Source organism: Arachis stenosperma, chromosome 4 (assembly GCF_014773155.1).
Source record: "Arachis stenosperma cultivar V10309 chromosome 4, arast.V10309.gnm1.PFL2, whole genome shotgun sequence".
NCBI classification, from domain to species: domain Eukaryota; kingdom Viridiplantae; phylum Streptophyta; class Magnoliopsida; order Fabales; family Fabaceae; genus Arachis; species Arachis stenosperma.
Window position 1 is genome coordinate 133,679,761 of NC_080380.1, and position 12,374 is coordinate 133,692,134.

General features: G+C 41.5%; 1 protein-coding gene across 1 annotated transcript; it reads left to right on the forward strand.

The window, feature by feature from the left end:
- Window positions 1-281: 281 nt before the first annotated feature.
- Window positions 282-12,104, forward strand: LOC130976793 (probable WRKY transcription factor 43). The gene is given in 3 exon segments (XM_057901719.1): window positions 282-305; window positions 308-513; window positions 11,933-12,104. Coding segments are annotated over 3 exon segments (402 nt in total).
- The last annotated feature ends 270 nt before the right edge of the window (window positions 12,105-12,374 follow it).

A 12,374-nucleotide genomic window follows, 5' to 3' on the forward strand; every position in this document is an offset into this window, starting at 1 on the left:
AGGTTTACTTAATCAATTTAAATTTTTTTAAATTTTGAATTTAAAAAATTTAAAATTAATTAATTATTGATATAAATTAATATAGTTTTGTTTAGTTTTTGGCTGATAAGCTTTTGGTTCCTTATACTTTTCCTAATAACAATAGTAATAATAATAGCCTTGGTTGTGACATCAATGATGACTATTATTGGAGCAACATTAGTTATGTTTTCTCCAGCAGCGGTGGCGCTGGCGCTGGCTACAACAACGTTAGTGATGCCAAGGAAACAATAACGACTGCAATGGAATGCAGTTCTTCTTCTTCATCCTTCTTTTAATATGGCCGAAAATGTTATCTTGTGCCACAGAGAAAAATGAGGAAAAAGAGAAGAGGAATATAGTTGGAAGAATGAAGAAGGCAACAAGAGTGCCAAGGTTTGCATTCCAAACAAGAAGTCTCGATGATATATTGGATGATGGTTACCGCTGGAGGAAGTATGGCCAGAAAGCAGTGAAGAATAGCACATATCCTAGGTATGTATAATATTATATTTAATCTTGTTAGGTTTTATAAGAAATTGATAGTTAACAACGTTAAAATTTAATTTAGTCAAATATGCAAATTATTTGACAATTTTTAATCATTAATTTTATGTAAATATAATGAATTTTTTATAATAAAATAAAAAAAATTATTATTTCTTTAAACATGATTTTTGGAGTACACAAAAATATAGGAAAGTTAACCATTATCATCGTCTCAAGAGTACACAAAAGTACACAAGAATAAGTTGTATTTTATTTTTGAAAAATAGTTTTTTTTTTTAATTTATAATTAAAAAATTCTTGTTAAATATGGCTTATTCTGGTGTACCTATATATTTTTAGAGATGATAACAATGGTTGCTATTGTTAAATATGGCTTATTTTTTTAATTTATAATTTAAAATTTTTTTGAAGAAGCCATACTTGTTGTTTGTGTATTTTTGTATACTCCTATGTACTGTTTGTAGATATATATACTATTTTTTAAACGATGATATGGATTAAAGATTCGTGTGTTAAAAAACATGAGTGGAGTTAGCTGCAGTAAAGTGAACTTGCCAATTTTTATAAAGTTCATCGAGGTTCGACGAAGTTGTCCAAATATAAAAAAAATTGCATTTAGAGAATTAAAGTAAAAAAATCATATTTAAAAAAATAATAATTTTTTTATTTTATTATTAAAAAAAATTAAATATAATTATACATGAATCTCTACCATTTTACTGTATATAAAAAACATTTGACCATAAAGTATTTATTTGAATTATGAGATAAAGTTAGATTGAGATTCTTTAAGGATTTGACGGAATAATTTAAAAAGAAACTTTAAAAGAATACAGTGTTAATTATTAAGGATGTTTTTGAATGAAAAAATTGACTGAACTCAAATATAAGTTATATTATCGAGTGAAGTGTCTTTTTTTTAAATAAAAAATAATTAAAAAATTGAATAACAAACAAATCTAAAAATACAATTGTTACGGTAGGTAACCGGAGATTAATACGACGAATGGCGTTTGGCGGCCCAAGTGTGTGATGGAGGAGAACTCCGGGTAGGTCCGCAACTCGGGAGGCTCCGTCCGACTTGTGCTCGCGCGTGAATGGGGGGTGGTACCTGCAAAGACACTCCGATGCTTAAGTTAGCAAGAGTGTGAGCAGGTCTAGAGAGTATTGGGCTTAGAGATACCTGAGGGGTGTCAGCGTATTTATAATGGTGAGCCAATAACCACCGTTGGTGTAGTGCCGTATCTTTAGGGTGGTAACCGTCCCTATTATCTTGGGGAGGTTAAGATATGGCTTTATGAGGCGGTTTAGAGAGATTTTAGGGGCGGTTACCCATTTGAATGAGTGTTTATCTGCCAGCTAATCTCACATCCGACCTCTTCAGATCAAGTCGTGGTTGACACCGACTTCGTATATGGAGGCCGGCGTTTAGTAAGGCTTAATCTATTGGATTAGGCCTTTAAATTGGACCTGGGCCCTTATCATTGGGCCAGGGTATGAACAGTGCCCCTACTTGAGCCCAAGACCCTGTTAAGGTTTGGGTTCAAGTATTCAACTCGGGTTCGCAGCCGACTTTCACGGGTTTTGAAACCGACGTGATTTCGCGACCTTTTGTTTCTGACAGTTACGTCAATTCAAGCGTCGTGTCCGTTGAGGGATCATTTAGGGATTGAGGGCTTTGGTAACGGTGCAGTCTCATTAATGACTGCCTCGTTTTTACCATTATGCCCCTCGGCCTATTTATAAATACTTTCCCTCTCTTTCGTTTTTCCGTTTCTGCAATCTTTCAAACTTCTTCTTATCTTGTTCGTGCGGCATTCTTGCGTTCGAAGGCTCCTGCTCTTCTCCAACCTTCATTTTTCGGATAAAGGTTAGTTTTGCTTTTTCCGTGTCATGCTTTTATGTTTGCATGTTTTGTGTTGCGAGTAGATAGGTTGGCCTGTAGATTCTAGTTTCAAATCTCTCTTCTTTAGGGGCCGTGTTTTTTTATTTTTCTTTTTCTTTTTCCCTTTTGTAGGTTTCTGCCACTTTTCTTTTCATAAAAAATGGCTTCTGTAGACGTTCTTTCTCAGTGGGTTGACGTTACGGTCCTTGGGGAGGAACCGTTGGTCGACGCTGAGTTCATCACTCACCTCCGTACTCATCATAGGCTCTGTACTTCGGAGGAGGACGAGCCCAAATATGAACTGATAACCCCGGGTCCTGAAGACCGGGTCTGTTTTGGGAGAGAAAATGAGGTGGCCCCTCATTTTTTCTTTATGTATGAGTGTATGCTCACCCGTTTGGGTGTTTTTCTTCCTTTCTCCGGTTTCGAGATATCCGTCTTGCACCACTGTAAAGTTGCCCCTACTCAGCTTCACCCCAATTCTTGGGGGTTTTTGAAGATTTATCAATTTATAAGCCATGCTCTGGACTTCCCGACCTCTTTGAGGATTTTCTTTTATCTTTTTCATATGACTAAGCCCTTTAGTGGGCTAAACAACAAACAGCAATGGGTATCCTTCCGAGCCATTCAAGGTCGGAGGATTTTCACCCTTTTTGATGAATCTTTTCACGATTTCAAAAACTTCTTCTTCAAAGTTCAAGCCGTAGAGGGTCACCACCCCTTCTTTCTGGACGAGCATTCCTCCCCTCGCTTTCCCCTTTACTGGTTGCCGGCCTCCCCTTGCGAAAAGATTGGTTTGGATGACCTAGACGAGGTGGAGGTGGCCATTGTGGGGTTTTTCCGAGAAGCGTGGGGGAGGTCCCCATACTTGGATACCAGAAAAATCCTCCAGGGAACGCCGACTTTTGTTCAATCTCAATTAGGTAGTGCATGCATTCCTTATTTCCGAGTTGTTTCTACCGACTTTGAACATTGCCGACTTATGACTGTTGGTTGTCTTTCTTGTAGATATGGCAAAGAAGAATGCCCAAGAGGCTTACCAAAGGATCCAGGAGGCTAAGGCGAAGTCCCGGGCTAGGTCGGGAGGTGCCAGGGCGATCACCTCTCCTCCTCCTCTTCCTCCTCCTCCTACAAGTACTGGGTCTCCCTCTCAACCTATTGTTATTTCTTCAAGTTTGTCTCGACCACCCCCTTCTGCCCAAACTCTCTCCGAGCCAGAGAAGAAGAAACGCAAGACTTCAGAGTCTGGTCCTTCTTCTTTTGATGGTGGGGTTAAGGCGGATGCTTTGGCATTCGTCCGAAAGAACATCTATCCTTTTATAAATATGGATGATGTTTCTGTTCGAAACCACCTCACCACCATGGCCGAGGAGAGTTTTAGGACGGCGGGTGTTTGCGGCAAACTTTTGGACATTTTCGAGAAGACTCCCCTCAGCTCTTTGGGGGCATCCTCGAAGGTTGAGGAGCTGGAGGGGAGGATTCTTCTTTACGAAAAACATGAGAAGGAGTTGAAGGAGGAAAGAGATAAATTGAGGAAGGAGAGGGATCACCTTAGGGAGGAGGTAGGTAAGCTGCGGGCTCAATGCACTTTGGAGGCAAATTTGAGGAAAACAGCACAAGACAGCTACCACAGTTTATTTCAAGATATTGTTGCTGTGAGGAAGGACTTGCTGAACTCCCGGAACGCATACGCCGAGTTGGAAGACTCTATCGCCGATGGTGCCGAGGAGTCTTGGAGAATTTTTCTGGAACAAGTCAGAGTTATTGCTCCCGACTTGGACCTTTCTCCTTTACATCCCGACAAAGTAGTTATTGATGGCGCCATCGTGGATCCTCCTGTCCCCGAGGTCGTTTCCGAGTCAGACCTGAAGACTCGGGGGCAGAGGATTATAGAGTCTCCTCCTCGTCCTAAGGATGCCTCGGGTTCTTCCTCCGTTCCTCCGTCCGGTCCTGGTGGCGCCCCTCCTGAGCCTAGCGGTGGTGATTCCTCGACTCCTTTGAAAAAATGACTTCTATTTTACGGCTATATGGGGGCCCGGCCTGTGGGTCCCCCCCTTTTTTAAACTTCTATTTATTTGTTGGTGGTTGTGAACAATTTTCTTCTGGCCTTTTAAGGCCGTAAACAAAATATTCTGTTCGGTGCCCTTTTTGGATAAGGGTTTTAAACAAAATAAATGCCCTTTTTTGGATAAGGGTCTAAGTTACCTTATGCGTGCACATGCTTTTCTGTTTTGGATATGTTTGATCTTTTCGGAGAAAACCTTTTGTTAGCTTGTATTGTTTTCTCGAGCCTTTTTCGTGCAAAGGCTTGTATGCAACCTTTAAGCTTTTTCGGGTTTTCCTATCTCTTTTGTTATCCTTTATACTCGACTTTACTTTAGTGAGTTTTTATGACTTAGGTTATTTTTGCGATGCGTTTTTCATTTACTCGGAATATATCCGAGTTTTTCTACTCGGGTTCTTGTCTTCGACTTACGAGTCGGACTGTTCCCGAGTTTAATACGATCAGCTCATATAACCTCTTTACGCCGACTTGTACCTCGTCGTTTCATCCTGACGACCATGTTAGGTCGGTTCATGGGATTTTCACGTTTTGTCGAGCTTAAGTCGGCGCGTTTCGTAGAAAGACTTATAAAAATAAAGGAGGATTTTAAGAGAGATATTGTAAAAAAGATCTTTGTTAATTGGGAAGGTACCTTTTTTCGCTACTAAGGGTTTTGATAGTCTGTTCCCTTAGTCTCTACTATGATGCCTCGTTAAAAACCCTTCTCCAGAAAAAACCCTTTTGGGAAAAAATCATGAAGTTGGGAAAAGAGTACATCAGGGAGTAGAGTTCGCTTTTAACTATAGTACCTTTTTAAATTACAAGCATGCCACGACCTTGGTAGCTCAGTGCCATTCAGGTCGGTTATTTTATAATAACCTTTCCCTAACACTTCCTTGATTTTGTATGGCCCTTTCCAATTTGCGGCGAGCTTTCCTTCCCCTGATTTGTTGACTCCAATGTCGTTTCTGATTAGGACCAGGTCATCTAAGGCAAATGTTCTTCGAATGACTTTCTTGTTGTATCTGGTGGTCATCCTTTGCTTTAGTGCCGCTTCTCTTATCTGGGCATTATCTCGGACTTCGGGGAGCAAGTCGAGCTCCTCTTTGTGCCCCTGTATATTTCCGACCTCATCATGGAGAATTACCCTTGGGCTTTGCTCACTGATTTCTATAGGAATCATGGCTTCTACGCCGTAGACTAGTCGGAAGGGTGTTTCTCCTGTGGCGGATTGGGGGGTTGTCCTATAAGCCCATAGCACTTGGGGGAGCTCCTCAGCCCAAGCTCCCTTTGCTTCCTGTAGTCTCTTCTTCAGTCCTGCCAGTATGACTTTGTTAGCTGCCTCGGCTTGCCCATTGGCTTGTGGGTGTTCTACCGAGGTGAATTGATGTTTGATTTTCATACTGGCTACCAAACTTCTGAAGGTGGCGTCGGTGAATTGGGTTCCATTATCTGTGGTGATGGAATAAGGTATTCCATACCTTGTGATAATGTTTTTGTAGAGGAACCTGCGACTTCTTTGAGCGGTGATAGTGGCTAGTGGTTCTGCTTCTATCCACTTTGTGAAGTAATCTATTCCTACGATCAAGTATTTGACTTGCCCTGGTGCTTGGGGAAAAGGACCTAACAAATCCATTCCCCATTTTGCGAAAGGCCAGGGGGAAGTTATACTGATGAGCTCTTCTGGTGGAGCCACGTGGAAATTTGCATGCATCTGGCATGGCTGGCATTTTTTCACAAAGTCTGTTGCATCTCTCTGCAAGGTCGGCCAATAGAATCATGCTCGGATTACTTTCCTGGCCAGCGACCTTGCTCCGAGATGGTTTCCGCAGATCCCACTATGTATTTCCTCCAACACCTCGGTGGTTCTTGAGGTCGGTACGCACTTCAGCAATGGCGTTGATATCCCTCTTCTGTAAAGGACATTTCTCACCAAAGTATAATGTTGTGCTTCCCTTCGGATCTTTTTAGCCTCTTTCTCCTCTTTGGGGAGGATGTCGAATTTCAGGTATTCGACTAAGGGATTCATCCACCCGAGGTTTAGGCCGACTACCTCAAGTACCTCTTGTTGATCCTCTGTTTTTGAAACCGAGGGCTCTTGGAGGGTTTCTTGGATCAGGCTTCTATTGTTCCCTCCGGGTTTGGTACTTGCTAATTTGGATAGGGCGTCAGCTCTGCTATTTAGATCCCGAGTTATGTGCTTAACCTCGGTTTCCGCAAAGTGCCCAAGGTGTTCCAAGGTTTTTTCCAAGTATTTCTTCATATTGGGGTCCTTCGCCTGATATTCTCCACTTATTTGGGAAGTCACCACTTGTGAGTCGCTGTAGATCATCACCTTTGTAGCGCCAACTTCTTCTGCTAACTTTAATCCGGCAATCAAGGCTTCATATTCTGCCTGATTGTTTGAAGCCGAAAATTCAAATTTTAAGGAGACCTCTATCTGGGTTCCTTTTCCATCTACCAATATTATACCTGCGCCGCTCCCTGTTTTGTTGGAGGATCCGTCTACATAGAGTTCCCATGTAGTCGGTTTTTCCTCTTGTTCTCCTGCATATTCTGCAATGAAGTCGGCGAGGCATTGGGCTTTGATTGCTGTCCGAGTTTCATATCTCAAATCGAACTCAGAGAGCTCTATCGCCCATTGAACCATTCTCCCTGCAACATCCGTCTTTTGGAGGATTTGCTTCATGGGTTGGTTTGTACGGACTCTTATTGTATGAGCCTGAAAGTAAGGTCGTAGCCTTCGTGAGGCTATCACTAAGGAGTAGGCAAACTTCTCTAGTTTGTGGTACCTTAGCTCAGGGCCTTGTAGAACCTTACTGGTAAAGTAGACCGGGTGTTGACCGACCTCGTCTTCTCTGATCAGGGCTGATGAGACAGCCCTGTTTGCCACGGATAGGTATAGGACAAGGTCTTTTCCCGGTACTGGTCGGGTTAAGATAGGAGGCTGGCTTAAGAATTTTTTGAACTCTTGGAACGCCTCCTCGCATTCCGGAGTCCATTCAAACTGGCATCCCTTCCTTAATAAGGAGAATAATGGAAGGGATTTTAGTGCCGATCCTGCCAAAAATCTGGAGAGGGCTGCAAGTCGGCCATTGAGCTGTTGAACCTTTCTTAAACAAGCCGGGCTCTTCATTTCTAGGATGGCTCTGCATTTGTCGGGATTGGCCTCAATCCCTCTTTGTGTTAGCATGAAGCCTAGAAATTTCCCTGCTTCTACTGCGAAGGCGCATTTTGCGGGATTTAGTCTCATCCCATGCAACCTTATAGTGTTGAAGACTTGTGAGAGGTCGGTTAAGAGGTCGACTTCTTGCTTGGTTTTTACTAACATGTCGTCGACGTATACCTCCATTAAGCTCCCTAAATGGGGGGAAAACACTTTGTTCATCAGCCTTTGGTACGTGGCTCCTGCATTCTTCAGTCCGAATGGCATGACCACGTAGCAATAGTTGGCTTTTGGTGTGATGAACGATGTTTTCTCTTGGTCGGGTTCATGCATCGGGATTTGGTTATATCCCGAGTAGGCGTCCATGAATGATAGGTATTGGTACCCTGAGCTGGAGTCTACCAGGGCATCAATACTCGGTAGGGGATAAGGGTCCTTAGGACATGCCTTATTCAAGTCGGTATAGTCGACGCACATTCTCCATTTACCATTTTGTTTTTTGACTAGCACTACGTTGGCTAGCCACGTTGGGTATTTGACCTCTCTAATAAAGCCGGCTTCCAGGAGCGCCTGTACTTGCTCTTCTACTACGGAGGCCCTCTCTGGGCCGAGCTTGCGTCTTTTTTGCTGTACAGGTCGGGACCCTGGGTAAACCGAGAGCCTGTGAGACATGAGCTCGGGATCAATCCCGGGCATGTCGGAAGCCTTCCAGGCGAAGAGGTCGGAATTAGCTCTTAGGAGTTCACCCAACCTTTGTTTCAGGGTTTCCCCTAGGTTGGCTCCTATGTAAGTGTTTTTTCCTTCCTCCTCACCGACTTGTATCTCCTCGGTTTTTCCTCCCGGCTGGGGTCGTAGCTCTTCTCTGGTCCTTGTGCCGCCCAACTCTATGGTGTGGACTTCTTTGCCCTTTCCTCTCAGATTTAGGCTTTCGTTATAGCACTTCCTTGCCAATTTTTGATCTCCCCTCACCGTTGCTATTCCTCCTGGAGTCGGGAATTTCATGCAGAGGTGAGGAGTTGATACCACTGCTCCAAGGCGATTAAGGGTAGTTCTGCCGATTAAGGCATTGTAGGCTGACCCTTCATCGATGACTATAAAGTCTATGCTCAGAGTCCTTGATTTTTCCCCTTTTCCAAAGGTGGTGTGAAGGGGTAAAAATCCCAGCGGCTTTATTGGCGTATCCCCTAACCCATATAGGGTGTCGGGGTAAGCTCTCAACTCTTTTTCATCTAACCCTAGCTTGTCGAAGGCGGGCTTGAAAAGGATGTCCGCCGAGCTTCCTTGGTCTACTAGGGTTCTGTGGAGATGGGCGTTGGCTAGGATCATAGTTATCACCACGGGATCGTCATGCCCGGGGATTATCCCTTGCCCATCTTCTTTTGTGAATGATATAGTGGGGAGGTCGGGTGTCTCATCCCTGACCTGATAGACTCTTTTGAGATGTCTTTTGCGAGAAGATTTGGTGATTCCACCTCCCGCAAATCCTCCTGAGATCATGTGGATGTGTCTCTCAGGGGTCTGTGGTGGAGGATCTCTCCTGTCCATATCCTCTCGCTTTCTCTTTCCATGGGTGTCCGACCTCTCCATGAGATATCTGTCAAGCCGACCTTCTCTAGCCAGCTTTTCTATCACATTTTTGAGGTCGTAACAGTCGTTGGTGGAGTGACCATATATTTTATGGTACTCGCAATACTCGCTGCGACTTCCCCCTTTTTTATTTTTAATAGGTCTTGGGGGTGGCAGCCTTTCAGTGTTGCAAATTTCTCTGTATACGTCCACTATAGAAGTCCTTAGAGGAGTATAAGAGTGATACTTCCTGGGCCTCTCGAGACCGAGCTCTTCCTTCTTCTTGACTTCCTTTTCTCTCTCCCTAGAGGAAGAAGTGGGTCCAGGTCGCGAACTCAAGTCTCTTAGTTTGGCATTCTCTTCCATGTTGATGTACTTTTCGGCCCTTTCTTGTACATCACTTAGAGAAACGGGGTGTCTTTTAGATATGGACTGTGAGAAGGGACCTTCTCTAAGTCCATTGACTAACCCCATTATTACTGCCTCCGTGGGCAGGTCTTGGATCTCTAAACATGCCTTATTGAACCTTTCCATATAGGCTCGTAAAGACTCTCCGACCTCCTGTTTTATTCCCAGGAGGCTCGGCGCATGTTTTACTTTATCTTTTTGGATTGAGAACCTCATCAAGAATTTCCTTGAGAGGTCTTCAAAACTAATGATGGATCTTGGGGGGAGGCTATCGAACCACTTCATCGCTGCTTTCGATAAAGTGGTCGGGAATGCCTTGCATCTCGTAGCGTCGGAGACATCGGCTAGATACATCCGACTTTTAAAATTGCTAAGATGATGCTTTGGATCCGTAGTTCCATCATAGAGGTCCATATCAGGGCTTTTGAAGTTCCTTGGAACTTTTGCCCTCATTATGTCCTCGCTGAAAGGATCTTCTCCACCCGGGAGTTGGTCTTCTCCTTCATCGCGGGAGTTCTTGAGGGATGATTCTAGCTGCAAGAGTTTTCTTTCTAACTCTTTTCGCCGTTCCATCTCCTCTTTAAGGTACCTTTCGGTTTCCTTTTGCCTCTCCCGCTCTTGTTCCAATTGCTCCAGGCGGCTATGGACTAGTCCCATCAATTCAGTTACGTGGGATGGTCCGCCCTTTTCTGATTCACGTCCATCTGAGGAGTTTACCTTCGGATTCTTCATTCCGGAGGTACCCTCTCTGTGTTGGTCGTTATCTTGTTGTTGGGCCATGTCTTCGTTATCATTACCCATGTCCAGATTCTCTTGTTCAGAATCTGTTTCCACATGGCCTTCTTCGTGGGATCTATCCGCCATCGTTGAATGATCTCTCGGGTCCCCGGCAACGGCGCCAATGTTACGGTAGGTAACCGGAGATTAATACGACGAATGGCGTTTGGCGGCCCAAGTGTGTGATGGAGGAGAACTCCGGGTAGGTCCGCAACTCGGGAGGCTCCGTCCGACTTGTGCTCGCGCGTGAATGGGGGGTGGTACCTGCAAAGACACTCCGATGCCTAAGTTAGCAAGAGTGTGAGCAGGTCTAGAGAGTATTGGGCTTAGAGATACCTGAGGGGTGTCAGCGTATTTATAATGGTGAGCCAATAACCACCGTTGGTGTAGTGCCGTATCTTTAGGGTGGTAACCGTCCCTATTATCTTGGGGAGGTTAAGATATGGCTTTATGAGGCGATTTAGAGAGATTTTAGGGGCGGTTACCCATTTGAATGAGTGTTTATCTGCCAGCTAATCTCACATCCGACCTCTTCAGATCAAGTCGTGGTTGACACCGACTTCGTATATGGAGGCCGGCGTTTAGTAAGGCTTAATCTATTGGATTAGGCCTTTAAATTGGACCTGGGCCCTTATCATTGGGCCAGGGTATGAACAACAATAAATTTACAAATTAAAATATATTTATATTTAAATTTTAATGAAGGATATATTCTACAACAATTATATTTAAAACTAGGACGTAATATTAATTTTGTCATAAAATCATCATTTTTAATTTTATAAAAGTTTAACATGATAAAAAAGACATATAAATAATTATTTTTAACATATTCACACAGTAGTTTTTTTTTGTTTTTGTGTGAAATTTGTATATAGTTTCTTTTTCTTTTCAAATCTAATTTAGAATTATCTATCAATTCGGTATGTGAAAGATTCAATCACCAACAAAAAGGTCTTTAAAAAATATTATCGACAAAACAATTTTTTAATGATTTAAAAATGCGACAAAAATAACCAATAAATATTATATTTTTCGCAAGTAACAAAAAGATTTATATTTAACAAACAACTTATTTATTTGATTCAAATTTTGTGGTAATATTTGAATAAATATTTAAAAGGTATATAAAAAAAATTGAAGCAAAATTTAATCTCATTTTTTTTATTTTTCAAAGAAAAATATGGTCATTCACGCTAAAACTTTTTTAAAAAAAATTTACTTGATATAAAATTATTAAATTTTATTAAAAATAAAAAAAATTATTTTTAAATAATAATTACAAAAATTTATATTAAAAAAGTTGATCTCTAAAATCTAATTTTAAAATATATATTTAATATTTAATTTTTTTATTTTTTTATTTTTTATAAGTTTATTTATCGTTAATTAATATCTTTTGAAAATTTTTTTAATAGCAATGTAAATTTTTAAATACTATTTTAATAGTTTACTCTTTAATTTGTGGGTAGCTTATTGGTTCTATGATCTTTAAATTGAATGAAGGGTTTATTTAGTTGTGTTTGAATGAATTGATTGTGATGGATACAAAATGAAGAAGCTACTACCGTTGCACGCATCACACATGCAATTTGAAGAAACAAGTGCAGAGGCTGTCCAAAGACACAAGCATTGTGGTGACAACGTACGAGGATAACCATCCTTGCGAGAAGCTTATGGAAACTTTGACCCCTCTTCTCAAACAGATTCAGTTTCTCGCTGCCATCTAATTAATTCTACTATCTGTAATATATATACATATTTGCTACGCTTGTAAGTTGTGATGATTTCTGAACTTAATAATATTTTAATCAAGATCAGTGATCCTGATCATGTGCTTGCTTCTATAATAAAATTAACGTAAATTATATATATACTTTAAATCTAGCTTAAACTTATGTTAAAATTAAATTATTTATTTATGTTAAAGATATAACAATTTATATGTCATTTTTTATCAACTAAAAGTTTTGAAATAAAGTGGTATGTCGAGAATTTGT